The sequence below is a fragment of the Nicotiana attenuata genome, chromosome 2 (assembly GCF_001879085.1).
Source record: "Nicotiana attenuata strain UT chromosome 2, NIATTr2, whole genome shotgun sequence".
Taxonomy (NCBI): Eukaryota; Viridiplantae; Streptophyta; class Magnoliopsida; order Solanales; family Solanaceae; genus Nicotiana; species Nicotiana attenuata.
Genome location: NC_031990.1, coordinates 44,134,920 through 44,149,562, shown reverse-complemented (window position 1 = coordinate 44,149,562; position 14,643 = coordinate 44,134,920). Strand labels below are relative to the sequence as shown.

Below are 14,643 nucleotides of genomic sequence, written 5' to 3'. Positions count from 1 at the left end.
TCCCGCCCCGGCCCCACCTCCATCCTAAATAAAAATATTATTAATAGTACTTTTCTGTTATAGATAGATTTTTTTTTCATTTCAACAAATGAGTATTTTTTTTCATGATATAGAAAAGTATTTTTTTCATTTTAACAAAAAAAGTACTTTCTTTTCATGATGTAGAAAAAATATTTTCATTTATTTCAATAAAATGATTACTTTATTTTTATGTTGTAGAAAGAGTACTTTCTTTTTCAACCAAAAAAGAGTATTTTCTTTATACTTGTGGATAATAAATTTCAACGTTATTTTGCGTAAAAAAAGTAAAGCAGCACATTAGTTCCTTTAGGTTTGTGTGAATTTATAGAAGAATAATTAAATTGGCTGGTATTTGGGGAGGGGGTGGGGGGAGAGCAAGGAAACATGGGAACTTGAGGAAAGGGGGTGAGGAAAGTAACATAAAAAAAAAAAATTTACTCTCTAACCAAACACTAGAAAATTCTTTCCGGAAAAAGTTTTCCACTCACCAACCAAACAAGGAAAATAAGAGATAAAACCACTCATTTTTCATGAAAACATTTTCTAGAAAAACATTTTCCATGAAAAATATTTTCCTTCGTACCAAACGGGCCCTAAATATTTGAATTATTTAAATTTAAGCACATGATGTACACAATCTTACCTCATGAAGGTCACTCTTCTTATATTGACAAAGCTTGCATGCATGTATTCAATCTTAAATCTACTTATACATTTGTTAGTTTCATCAATTAGCACGACTTGTCAGCAAAATTTTAATTCGAACTAAATTTTCTTTTCAGATTTACTAATAGTTTTGAGTCATATTAGTCTAAATTACATAAATTACACTTCCCTTAATTTACAAAGTCTCTCGGAAACGCTTCAAATGATTTTTTTAACGTTTTAAATACTAATGACAAAGTGAAAGATTTCGCACGTTTCATTCTTTGTTACTTAGAGCATACACTTCCACTGAAATTACAAGAACAAATGATTCTTATTTTTGTTTCCTTAAAAGAACAAACTACATAATACGTCATTGGAAAAAGAAAATAAAGAGTTAATTGCACTTTTGATCCTCAAATTATAAATAAATTTTAATTTTGGTTCTTGTGATATTTCACGAAATATGTTTAACCTCGAATTAATTAAAGTATATTGTTTTTCGTCAATTAATGTATGCAATGTGTTTTAAAAATAGATCATCCTTAAATATTTGTAAAAGTGTAAATTTACAAAATAGATGAGTAATTAAATAGTTTAGCAGTTAATAATTTGTTAGATTTGTGAGAAAACACAAGCACAACGATCAAAAGTATAGATTCCATCAATTGAAGGTTAATATGCTTAAGTAGATATTACAAGGACTAAATCAGAACCTAGCAATAATTCAAGGACTAAAAGTTAAAATATCTCAACAGAAAAAACACAGTTTCCCTCAGCCGCAACCAAACGACCTATCCCAATTTTCATATATCCTACACGCTCTAGTGGAGCGTTATTCTACCGCTTCTCGCAAAGCTTTAAGCTTTCTTCCGTGGATTTCGAAGTTCAGGTGGATATTTAATTTTTCCCTCTTTACACATTCTCCTTTTCAACTCAGTATATTCCCTTTTCTCTCTCTCTTTCTCACGCACAACAAACCAGTATATACATATACATATATAATCTAATATTAGGATAGATCTTCGCTGCTTAATTTATATTGTATAAGCCTTAAGATTTTACCCTTGAAAAATGATAGTTATGCGATGTCAAAGGTCTTGTGCTTCAAATTTAGATTGGAATTCTGATTTCTATAGACTTGGGTTTTCTCAAAATGGAAAAGGGTCTCCGAATTTGTTGATCAACTTTAATCCTCATCATATCAGATTAAGCTCGCATCTTCCTTTGAAGGTAATTTTGTGAAATATTGCCGTGTCTTTCTTTGTGGTTGCTGTACCTTTCAAGTGGATTATTGATAAGTTGACGTTCTTGTACGTTGATATAGATCTGTAGATCAAGTACTAGGCGTTACGGTTTCTGTTTGCCTCCTAGGCTTCTTCAAGTTCGAGCAATGGATGGGGTAAATATTCTTCTTTTATCTTTTTTACTATTAGTTGAGCATATGTTGTAGACGTTAGCACTTTTACTTTAGGTATTATACTCTCTACGAGTGGTCAGTGACGATTCATATAGCCAACCCCAACTTGTTTGGGACTGAAGCATAGTAGTAGTTGTATACTATTCCTTTTTGGTCGTTATGGTATTGTTGCTCTTTTCACTTTAGCTATGTCTGTTCTTTACCAATTTTAGATATATTTTTTGATTTACTCTTCTGTTTGGTTGGGTGTTGAATGTTTTTGACAGAAAATGTTGTTTCATGAAAAATGTTTTACCTAAGAAAATTAAATATTTAAAGTCATTTTGGTCTAGACATTATGTTGGTGAAAATATCATATTGGTGGAGGGAGGAGAGGTGTGCCCGGGATGATTATAAGTAGCAAGGAATGAAAAGATATGATTTATGTTGATAGGACAAATTGCTATGAAGTAAGAGTTGAATAGATAATCACAACAAGTTGTTTCACGTAGGAGACTATTTTCATCAAGAAAAACCTTTTCAAAAATTTTAGCAACCAAACAATGTCCAAGTGGAGTTTTACTTTGATGGGAAAATATGAAGACTGTAATTGTTAATACAGATTGGAGTGAGATTGTCGAGTGACTGCTTAAATAGGAAAAGAAACAGATTCATACTAGATCAAGGAGACACTGCACAGGTTCTCTAAGGTCAATTGAACGTAAATTGCAGATATTCTAAGCCCATTGAGTTTCAATACATGTGCAGGGGCAGCTTCATTTCTAAGCATCTTTTGTCTTTCTTTGCTGCCAAATGGACCATAGAGGAAGACAAAAAGCCAAGGTCATTGCTTTGGAAAGAGCTAATAGAGCTTGAGATACTGGGGGTTGATCAAGTCGGTGCTCAAAAAAGAGAAGGTCAATTCCCTAGATTATCCTACAAAATAGCTACAGAAGAAAATATCATTCACAGGAAAAAACTCCCAGTGAGGCATGCGTCATTAGTTGGCCAGATTTTGCCTCTTTTCAATTTATGCGGAGTAATCAAAAACGAAAAGCTTAGAAAAGTGCCAAACTATGTTGGGGCTTAAAGCATAAAGTGAAATTAGAGTGCGGGTTTCAGGAAGAAAGAGATAAGAAAGATTAAAAAAAAAATTAAAAATGTAATCGTAACACAAACAATAATTACTTGACAAACGAATGGAAGACACTGTAATGAAGCTATACAGATGAACAGGATGTAAATGATGAAAATAGTAGGTTTGATTTCATCAATTCACTACAGGAATCAATTTCTGTATAGATAGATAGGTGCCCCTCTTTTTGTTTTTGCACTGGGGATTTTCTGACGTGTACCTACAGAGCTCTTTCTTAGTGCTTTGCTGTTTGTTTTAATAAAGTACTTACCAGTTCAAACTTCCAAGAAAACAAAAACATATCAACCAAGTTAAAAAACTGTATTAATTTTCTGATTTTGATGAAATGTAGTTTTAAGTTATTAGTGGCCAGTTTTCTTATACTAAATTTTAGTTTCTTATTCCTAATTGCTAAAAGTTTCGTCACAATGTTGTCAACTATATTTATTGTCTAGCATTATGTTCTTAGCGACAGAGCCTATTGGTGTGGAGACGCACAACTTAGCGCCTATGCTAAAGTACCAACTAAGCCAGGCGAAGAGCAGCACGTTAGCTTAACCGAGATTCAGGGCTTAAGTGCGCCTTTGATGAGCCATTAACTATACTGTTATTATAAAACTTGTTGTGCTTGACTATGAGATTGTTATATAACTATACCAATGCTTGAAATGAATTTAGCATAAGATGGCACTACAAAACTATAACCATTTCCTACTGCTGCCATGGAACAAACCTTATACTAGTTCAGTATCATACATGTTTTTCTTTTTTGTTATGCAGGATTTTGGGTTCTCTTCACTCCATGACTGGGGAGACAATAATGGAGCAATTGATTATAGGTTCTCTGCAAGTGAAGGTGAAGAAAGCGATGGAGATATTATACTACAGCCGATCACTGATGTTGATTTGCCTACCCCCAAGGAGCAGTTTTATCCAGCCGACGACTCCATAACAGCAACTGCCCACCGGTTATCAATGCTTGGCAGAGCGTACAAGAGAAAAAAGTAAATCTGCTTGTACCCATGGAACGGGTATCTTATATCTTTCTACGCATTTTATATCTCATCGTAAAGTTTTCTCCATTCTCTCAGCGCCTTTCAAACCCATATAATGCAGGACAAAATATGGCATTCTAAACAACATAGGCCTCATAACATTCTCGACGGTGCTTCTGTCTCTTGTGGATTGTTGTGCATGGAAGATTGTCAGACTGCCCCTGGCTCCACTTTACCTGATGCGTCCCTTTCTCATTTCTGCAGTGGCAGTGTCTTGTGTAGGTTATGTCTGTGTCCCATTATTTCGCAGTTTAAAACTCCAATCTTTAATCAGGAAGGAGGGGCCTGCTCGGCACTCTAGTAAGAAAGGAACTCCTACTATGGGTGGACTGTATTTTGTCCCCATTGGAGTAATTGTTGCAGAAATTATTGTTGGGTTTTCTTCTCCGGAAGTTTTCGGAGCATCTGCAGCAACTTTAGCTTTTGCAGCAATTGGATTACTCGATGACTTGATAAGTATGAGGAATAATAATGTTGGCTTATCCGCTCGATTTAGAATCATATTGGAGGTGAGACCTTTTTTTGTATCTTTTCAAAATCATAAGTTTGCTCTTGCTGCTCTGGAGTTGACAGTACTCCTCTCTGGTACACAGGTAGTTGCTGGGACATTGTTCTCCTTTTGGCTGTACACGTCGGACATACCGTCACCCTACAGCATGTATACATTCTTGTAACTAATTTCATCAACCTTTTTATGATGGTAACTCACAAATCTATCTTATGTTAACAATAAGTTTTTCTCATTCAATATATTAACAAGATTAATTCATGTATTTTCATTCCTCAAATTGATGCTTCTAAATGAACTGGATTAGTCCCTAGTGCGCCTTAGGTCCTAACAAATTTAGATCCTGAATTTTCACCCGTTGACTTGCTATCTAATTGGTGAATGTTGCATCATGAATTTTGTATCAACATCCCATAGTTGGATAAAGAACTCAGTTTCTTGCACAGCTCCTGGAACATTACAATTTAAATGTTTGAATACAGAAATATTGAATAAGGAACTCAAAGCTTATGAGCCTTGCTTGAATCTTAGAGTTAACTGGGTATTCTGCTAACATTACTGAAGAATGAAGATGCAAACATGCTTTCCTGTATATTACAACAAAAATTTCTTCTTTCCCGGCTAGTATTAAATCCTGCGAGGTATATGCATGGAAATTGGTTCCATATCATGTAAGATTAACATCTTCTATGTGTATGCAGGAAAGCAGTGGTTCCCCTACCTGCGCCTCTTGGGCTCGTATGTCTTGGAAGACTCTATCCTTTTTTAACCTCGTTTTGCTTTGTTTCCATGGCTAATGGAATTAATCTTACTGATGGTCTCGATGGATTGGCTGGAGGAACTGCCACATTGGCGTTCATTGCAATGTCGATTGCAGTGCTTCCTATATGTTCTGGTCAGTTTGTGAACTACTGATCCTTGTGGCTTTCATTGCAATTCAACTGTACTGACGTCATTGTGTTACTCAGTTCAATATTATTCACGGAAATTTTTGTGATGAAAAAGTTACCATTATTTTAATTTCCAAGAGAAGCAGTATCTTGAGACTTGCCTTTTCTAAATTTTCACGATTCTTGCTGAGTATGGGTTTTTGTGCTTCCAAAAACAGAGCTTTCCATATTTGGAGCATCCATGGCAGGAGCCTGTGCAGGTTTTCTTCTGCACAACCGGTACAAAGCATCAATATTTATGGGTGATACAGGAGCCTTAGCCTTAGGAGGCGCACTTGCTTCTATGGCTGCTTGTACAGGGATGTTCTTTCCATTGTTCATTTCATCTGGTGTTTTTGTCCTGGAAGCACTATCAGTTATACTGCAGGTAACCTATATCTATATAACCATTCTGTAATTCTTTACTCATGGATAATGCTCTTTCTCAACACTTCTGGATGAATTATCAGTTTATTTGCACATATGATATTCCTAGTGTCACTTTCTGATTCTGGTAACTTTATCCTTTCTGGCTTTCTTGTTCGAACTATGTAATATAGAGATGCTTCTATAATCTACTTGTGTCAATATTTAAAATTTTAGAAGAGGAACTCATTGCTCTCCTTTTGCCCCTTCCATTTTTTATTTTTGATACTGTGATCGTTCCCCTCCCTCTCTATCAACCTACCTACCTGCCCATGCAACTTAAGGTTCTTAATTTGGTTTCTCTTCCCCTTGCTCTCTCCTGGTCCTCTCCATGTACGTGCTTGTATTCATAAATGTAGTCATGGAGGGAATTAAGGAGAATTTAACTTGTGTAGAAGGCCAAACAAGTTATGCCCTTTGCAATTCCAATAATTTACTTTTGCTTATTGTCTTTAGGACAAGAGAAACAAATGTAGCCTTCATATTTTGAGAAGTTTGCATCATTCTATTTAAATTTGCAACCTGATTACTTTTAGGATCTTTTACTGTACTAATGTAATTAACTAATCAAGCTGCCTTCTCCACTCTAATACGTTCGGATTAGTTAGCTTGAGATGTGTTCCTTGTTCTTGAAACTCGGTTAAGGTTGAAATTTTTGCTGCTATCTTTATATATATGTAAAAATGAAATTGCTGTCTACTTGCGCATACCACCTCCATGGCCTGATTGACCTCACCTGTTTCTTAAGAAGGTTTGTTTGTATCCAACAATCTAAATTAATATGTTTGCACTTTTAAGTTCCAACTGACAGACTTACCTCTGTCTCAGGTTTCCTTCTTCAAGACAACGAAGTATTTTCGAGGAACTGGACGCCGCTTGTTTCTAATGGCACCCTTTCATCACCACCTTGAATTATGTGGAGTAAAAGAACCTGTCATTGTTGCTGGTGCATATGCTTTTTCTTGCATTTTAGCCTTGAGTGCCGGATATGTGGGACTCACTTCAGTATAACCAGAGGTCATGGAGCTTTTGGGATCTGCTTTTCGAATATCTGACTGCATATGTTGACAATCTGGAGACACTTCCTGCAAGTTTTCTCCTTTTTAATTTTTTTTCCCCTTCAAGCTTAGAATAGACTGAGGAAACTGTTTTTCTTTTACTTTTTCCTCATAGTATTTTGGTCACACTCTGTGACCTAGGTAGTATTAAATAGTTATCCAAATATTTGAGAATCTTAAAACTATTGTCATGCCCGATTTGTTGTGAATATATTACTAATATTCAGTACTTGACGTTCTTTTATTTAGTATATAAGAATACAGAAGGTGCTCATATTTTTATTTAGTTTTTTATTTCTTCCATTCAACTTCTAAATGATTTTCAGATTTAGTATGACCATGACCGAGCATAAGTCTAACTAGCCATAGCTCTCACCGACCATCCCTAATTGCCTTGTGATAACCATGTGTATATTATCTTTAATTTAGGCACAAGAGGGTTATGATTCAACTTTTAGTAATACCAATAATTTGGTATTACTAAATTTTGTCAAAACTATCTACACTAGTAGGAGGTGTTGTCTATTAGATACTTGCTAGTATTACGGATTGTAGTAGCCTATATAGGAAAGAATTTTACAAATTATGTTAGCAAGTAGTTGTACCAAAAGCATCATAAATAAGTCGTGGGAGAAACTACTACATCTCACTACACTTAGAATGGACAATACGATCAAACCACCCAACATCCCCACCGAAACCACCGGATAATAACCCTATGGATGAAGACGCTAATCCAGCACAATCCTACAAGAAAATGCTACTAGACAAGAAAGAAACAACTTAAGCTCAATACTATGAAAATGGGCTTGGCATAACAGAAGGAGACAAAAAGGGCAAGAAAAATCTAGGCCCAATCATCCTCTCCCACGATGATACGAATCGCTTATATCAGCCATGGCGCTTCTCAATTATTATCAAAATCTTTGGTAGAAGAATGTCACATCACCTCCTACGATCCAAACTAATTGATTTATGGAATCCCTCCGAATAGTTAATCTTGATTGACCTAGGATGAGATTTTTTATAGCTAGATTTAGAAAAGAGGAGAACATGATTAAAGCATTGCACCAAGGACCATGGTTCTTATCTGAGAACTTCCTCTAAGTTAAGAGATGGGAACCAATATTGGTCCCACAAGAGGCAACACTGTCTTTTACCGCTATATGGTACGGTTGCCACAACTACCAGTAGAGTTTTACGACAAAGAAATACTGAAAAAGGTTGGGAGAAAGTTAGGGAAGCTCCTTAAAATAGATATGTACACGTCGGTTATCCTAACGGACAGATACGCGCGAATTTGTATCCAAGCACCACTGGAAATGCCAGTAGAGACATCCATCACAGTTGGGGATCACAAACTAGCGGTGGTATATAAAGGAAAAAGTGTCCTATGCACGGGATGAGGAAGGATAGGACAAACCCTAAAATAGTGTACTCATAGACAAAAATCACCAACTACCTCCCAGTACCAACCTGAATGCTCATCATCAAGAATCAACGTTGATTGGGGCGGGGGGGGGGGGGGGTGGGTGAATAGAAAACAGTCATTTTTTCAAGAAGAAGGAAACAAGGCCACCCCCAACACAAAGTCAAACGAGATCGACACAGACAAGCAATGCCAACGCTAATGCCACCCCAACTAGGGGTATTCAGGTCAAAATGTTCGATGCAAACTCCGGTAAGTTCCTTGAAACTAAGACATTTCCATATAATTCTAAGACTAATCCCAAACAGGTAATCTCACATTGTTTTACCAACATAAATCATAGTTAAAAAAAGAATAGCCCCTCAAGGAGTAAGCCCACACAGGAACAACCCCTGTTTAACGCCTCTGTTATTACCCTTGCTAGATGGGCCGAGTTTTGGATGATGAGGGTGATGGGTTGATTTCCCAGATGAAAATTGTAGCACAGTCCTTGGCCTTGCAGTGCCAGCTCCGACCATGATGCCGGCTTGTGTTCCGGTGGTGGCGGAGTGGAGGTTAAGGATTTGGGGTTTGGTGATTTATTTTTAGGTTTCTTTTGTGTTCCTCTTTTGGGACTAGAATTGATTAGAAGGGGTTTGGGGTAGATATTAGTCATTTCCGTTATTGGAGTCATATCATTACCCGTCCGTTGGGTTTTGGTAATTGTGTCTAATACCGGAGATTTAGAATTAAATGTGTATTTGGTTGAGTTGCGGAAATTGTCAAATCACCTGAGCTTTGGTGGTTTCGCAGTAAGGCACTTGAGTATCCATGAAGGGTTTTCCTGCAGGGTTACTTGGTAGGGGTGAAGTGAAGTAGCTCTATAGGGGGCATTATTGGTAATGGGGGACTCCAAGTGTGTATGGACCCTTGTGACGAAAGGGGTTGTTGGGTTTGGGTGGGTCGTTCTTTGGTTAGCTGACAGGCCCCCGCTAGTTCCCTTGGGCCTGGTATTTTATTTTCTCTGGGAGGCGCTGGGTCAAGGCCTTTAGCTCGGGTAGGGCCTATTGCAGAAATCAAGATTTGGTCCTCCCCTGCTGGGGCCCCCTTCCGCTTTGTGCTCGTCTTGGATCTCCCGAAATACAAATCCGTAGTCCCAAAGTAAACATGCAGGGGGATCTCCCGGGATACCATCCCGTAGTCCCAAAGTAAACACACAGCAGCAACACGAAGAATATTCAATTCAGTCCAAATTCCATACCAAGGTAAGCAGGTAATTCTAACCTAGCATGCTGCAAGGAATTCAAATAAAGCAGTTTGGAGCAAGTAAGGCAATTAAGTCAATTAGACATGCTTCCCTAAGCTAACAGGAGGATTAAATTGTAGGTAGCATAAACAGGAAAGAAAACTCAGTTATAGTTACTTAATGAAAATAGGATTTTCAACAATTAGAACATGTACGCACTCATCACCTCACGTACAAGGTATTTCATATATCAACAATACCAAATCCTAAGGGGAGTTCCCTCACGCAAGGTTAGGCAAGCCACTTACCTCGAACCAACTCAATCAAATCTATACCATGTTCTTGCCACGAGTATCCGACTCCAAATGGCCCAAATCTATTCAAAGTAATTGCATAATGTAAATAACACTTCAAGTAACTAATTCAACTAATTCATTCTAAGCTAATACGCGAAATTAGGAAAAATAACCAAAATGCCCCTCGGGCCCACGTCTCGGAATCGGGTGAAATTTACAAATTCGGAATCCTCACACTCTCACGAGTTCATTCATAACAAAAATACTAAAATCGGACCTCCTGGTCCCACAAATCACCACTCAAAGTTCTCCAAATAACCAAGCCCTAACCCCCAATTTACCACTGATTTTCCTTCAAATTTCATGCTTACAATGATAAAAATCACCATAATAATGAGCTTAAGGACCAAAGACCTTACCTCAATGAATCCCTCTGAAAATCTCCCTTGAAAATGCCCTCCAAAGCTTCACCCCGAATGAAAAATTGAGAAAAATGGTCAAAAATCGCGAAGGGTGGAATTTATAGTTTCTGCCCCAGCAAAACCGCACCTACGGTTAAATAGTCGCACCTGCGGTCCGAGGTGCGCACCTGCGAACTTCACTTAAAACACCAGGGCCGCACCTGCGCAAGAAATCCTGCATCTGCGCAATCGCAGGTGCGACCAGGACCTCGCTTCTGCGATCCCAGTCTACCCCTCTCTTGGCCGCATCTGCGGCTTCCTATCCGCTCCCGCGCGCCCGCACCTGCGGTCCCCTAGCCACAGGTGCGGTTATGACAGCAACATAACTCTTTCAGCTGCCAAACTCAACTCAAAATCACCCGTTAACCACCCGAAATCACCCCGAGGCCCCCGGGACCTCAACCAAAGGCACGAGCAAGTCATATACCACCTTCCAAACTTGTAACAATCCTCAAAACACCTAAAACAACATCGAAACATCGAATTAACCATGGATTCATGCCTAAAAACTCTAAAGACTTCTGAATTCCGCTTTTGATCAAAAAGTCTATCAAACCTCGTCCGAATGATCTGAAACTTTGCACACACATCCCAAATGACACAACGGACCTATCACCACTTCCGGAACTCCTTTCCGACCCCGATATCAAAATCTCACTAACGAACCGGAAACTTCAAAAATTCAACTTTCGGCATTTCAAGCCTAGTTAAGCTACGGACCCCTATAACACAATCCGAACACGCCTCTAAGCCCAAAATCACCCAATGGAGCTAAAGGAACCAACGAATTTCCATTCTGAGGCCGTCTTTACCTTGTTCCGACTATGATCCAAATTCTAAAGCTTAAACTCTCATTTAGGAACTAAGTGTCCCAAAACACTCCGAAATTCAAAACGAACCTTCCCGACAATTTACAATAGCAGAAACAAACACGGGGAATGGAGTTTATAGGGGATTGGGGCATTAATTGTTAAAATGACCGGCTGGGTCGTTACATCCTCCCACACTTAAACATTCGTTCGTCCTCGAACAAGCATAGAGACATACCTGAAGTAGTGAAAAAATGAGGGAAACGGCTGCACATATCCTGCTTGGTCTCCTAGGTCGCCTCCTCGATACGGCTGGCCCCGCCACTGAACCTTCACTGATGCAATATTCTTTGACCCCAGCTTTCGAACCTGCTTGTCCAATATTGCCACCGTTTCCTCAATATAAGATAGATCCTTGTCCAACTGGCCTGAACTGAAATCCAACACGTGCGACGGATCACCGTGATACCTCCGGAGCATCGAAACATGAAATACCGGATGAACTCCTGCTAAGATGGGAGGTAAGGCAAGCTCATAAGCAACCTCCCCAACACGCCTCAATATCTCAAAAGGGCCAATAAACCTCGGACTCAACTTCCCCTTCTTCCCAAATCTCATAACGCCCTTCATAGGCGAAAGCCGAAGTAAGACCCGCTTTCCAACCATGTAGGAAACATCACGAACCTTCCGGTCCGCATAACTCTTCTGTCTGGACTGGGTTGTGCGAAGTCTATCCTGAATCACCTTAACCTTAGCATCCTGTACCAAGTCTGTGCCCAATAATCTAGCCTCACCTGGCTCGAACCAACCCACCGGGGATCTACACCGCCTACTATATAAAGCCTCATACGGTTCCATCTGAATGCTGGACTGATAACTGTTGTTGTAGGCAAACTCCGCCAATGGCAAGAACTGATCCCAAGACCCTCCAAACTTAATCACACACGCACGGAGCATATCTTCAAGAATCTGAATAGTACGCTTGGACTGTCCGTCCGTCTGAGGGTGAAATATTGTACTCAACTCCACCCGAGTACCCAACTCATGATGTACGGCCCTCCAGAACCGTGATGTGAAATGAGTACCTCTATCTGAAATGATGGAAACTGGAATACCATGCAGACGAACAATCTCCCGGATATAAATCTCCGCCAACCGCTCCGAAGAATAGGTAGTACACACAAGAATGAAATGCTTGGACTTGGTCAGCCGATCCACAATCACCCAAATGGCATCGAAATTTCTCAACGTCCGTGGGAGTCCAACTATGAAGTCCATGGTGATCGTCTCCCACTTCCACTCCGGAATCTCTATCTGCTGAAGCAACCCACCGGTCTCTGGTGCTCATACTTCACCTGCTGACAATTGAGGCACTGAGCTACAAAACCAACTATATCTTTCTTCCTCCGCCTCCACCAATAGTGCTGTCTCAAATCCTGGTACATCTTCGCGGCACCCGGATGGATGGAATACCGCAAACTATGGGCCTCCTCTAGAATCAACTCTCGAAGCCCATCAACATTGGGTACACAAACCCGACCTGCATCCTCAATACCCCGTCATCACCAATAGTCACATCTCTGGCATCGCCATGCAAGACCTTGTCCTTGAGGACAAGCAAATGAGGGTCATCAAACTGAGGCTCTCTGATACGATCAAATAAGGAAGACCGTGAAACCACGCAAGCTAGAATCCAACTGGGCTCTGAAAGATTCAATCTCACAAACTGACTGGCTAAGGACTGAACATCCATCGCCATGGGCCTCTCCGCTGCTGGTAAATAAGCCAAACTCCCCAAACTCTCCGCCCGGTGACTCAAAGCATTGGCCACCATATTGTCCTTGCCCGGGTGTTATAAAATAGTGATATCATAGTCCTTCAGTAGCTCTAACCACCTCATCTGGCGCAAATTAAGGTCCTTCTGCTTGAACAGATGCTGCAAACTCCGGTGATCAGTATAAATCTCACAAGGCACACCGTACAAATAATGACTCCAGATCTTCAAGGCGTGAACAATAACAGCTAACTCGAGATCATGGACAGGAAAATTCTTCTCATGTACCTTCAACTATCTGGACGCGTAGGCAATCACCCTACCGTCCTGCATCAATACCGCTCCAAGGACAATCCTCAAGGCATCACAATAGACAGTATAAGACCCCGAATCGGTAGGCAATATCAAAACTGGGTTGTAGTCAAAGCTGTCTTGAGCTTCTAAAAGCTCACCTCGCACTCTTCCATCCACTGGAACGGAGCACCCTTCTGGGTCAGGCTGGTCATAGGTGTTGCGATAGATGAAAACCCCTCATCAAATCGACGGTAATAACCCGGCAAGCCAAGAAAACTGTGGAACTTTATAGCTGAGAATGGTCTGGGCCAACTCTGAACTGCTTCCACTTTCTTCGGATCCACCTTTATCCCCTCACTAGATACCACGTGACCCAAGAACGCCACGGGATCCAACCAAAACTCACATTTCGAGAACTTTGCATATAATTTCTTTTCTCTCAAAGTTTGAAGTACTGTCCTCAGGTGCTGCTCATGATTTTCCCGACTCCGGGAGTATACTAGAATACCATCAATAAAGATAATGATGAACGAGTCAAGATATGGCCGGAACACACTGTGCATCAAATGCATGAAGGCTGCTGGGGCATTGGTCAACCCAAATGACATAACAAGGAACTCGTAATGACCATACCGAGTCCTGAAAGCAGTCTTCGGGATATCTGGCTCCCGAATCTTCAACTGACGGTAACCTGAACGCAAGTCAATCTTAGAAAATACTCGTGCACCCTGTAGCTAGTCAAACAAATCATCAATACGAGGCAAAGGATAACGGTTCTTCATTGTAACCTTGTTCAACTGGCGATAATCAATGCACATGCGCATAGAACTATCCTTCTTCGTTACAAACAAGACAGGAGCACCCCAAGGTGTTACACTAGGCCAAATAAAACCCTTATCAAGTAATTCCTATAACTGATCCTTCAACTCCTTCAACTCAAGAGGAGCCATACGATACGGAGGAATAGAAATGGGCTGAGTGCCCGATAACAGATCAATGCCGAAATCAATATCTCTATCGGGCGCATGCCCGGAAGATCAGTTGGAAACACATCAGAGAAATCCCGTACTATTGGGACTGAATCAACTGTAGGGGTATCAATACTGACATCTCTCACATAAGCTAGATACGCGTCATACCCCTTCTCAACCATTCGCTGAGCCTTAAGGAAAGAAAAAA

The 14,643-nt window shown here is 39.9% G+C and overlaps 1 protein-coding gene across 1 annotated transcript; it reads left to right on the top strand.

Moving 5' to 3' along the window:
* Window positions 1,248-7,462, top strand: LOC109208431 (phospho-N-acetylmuramoyl-pentapeptide-transferase homolog). Its single transcript, XM_019371538.1, has 8 exons — window positions 1,248-1,899; window positions 1,994-2,068; window positions 3,981-4,204; window positions 4,317-4,764; window positions 4,849-4,913; window positions 5,465-5,658; window positions 5,872-6,080; window positions 6,947-7,462. Exons 1-8 carry the CDS (start codon window positions 1,741-1,743, stop codon window positions 7,127-7,129), a joined length of 1,557 nt encoding a protein of 518 aa, XP_019227083.1. The 5' UTR covers window positions 1,248-1,740; the 3' UTR covers window positions 7,130-7,462.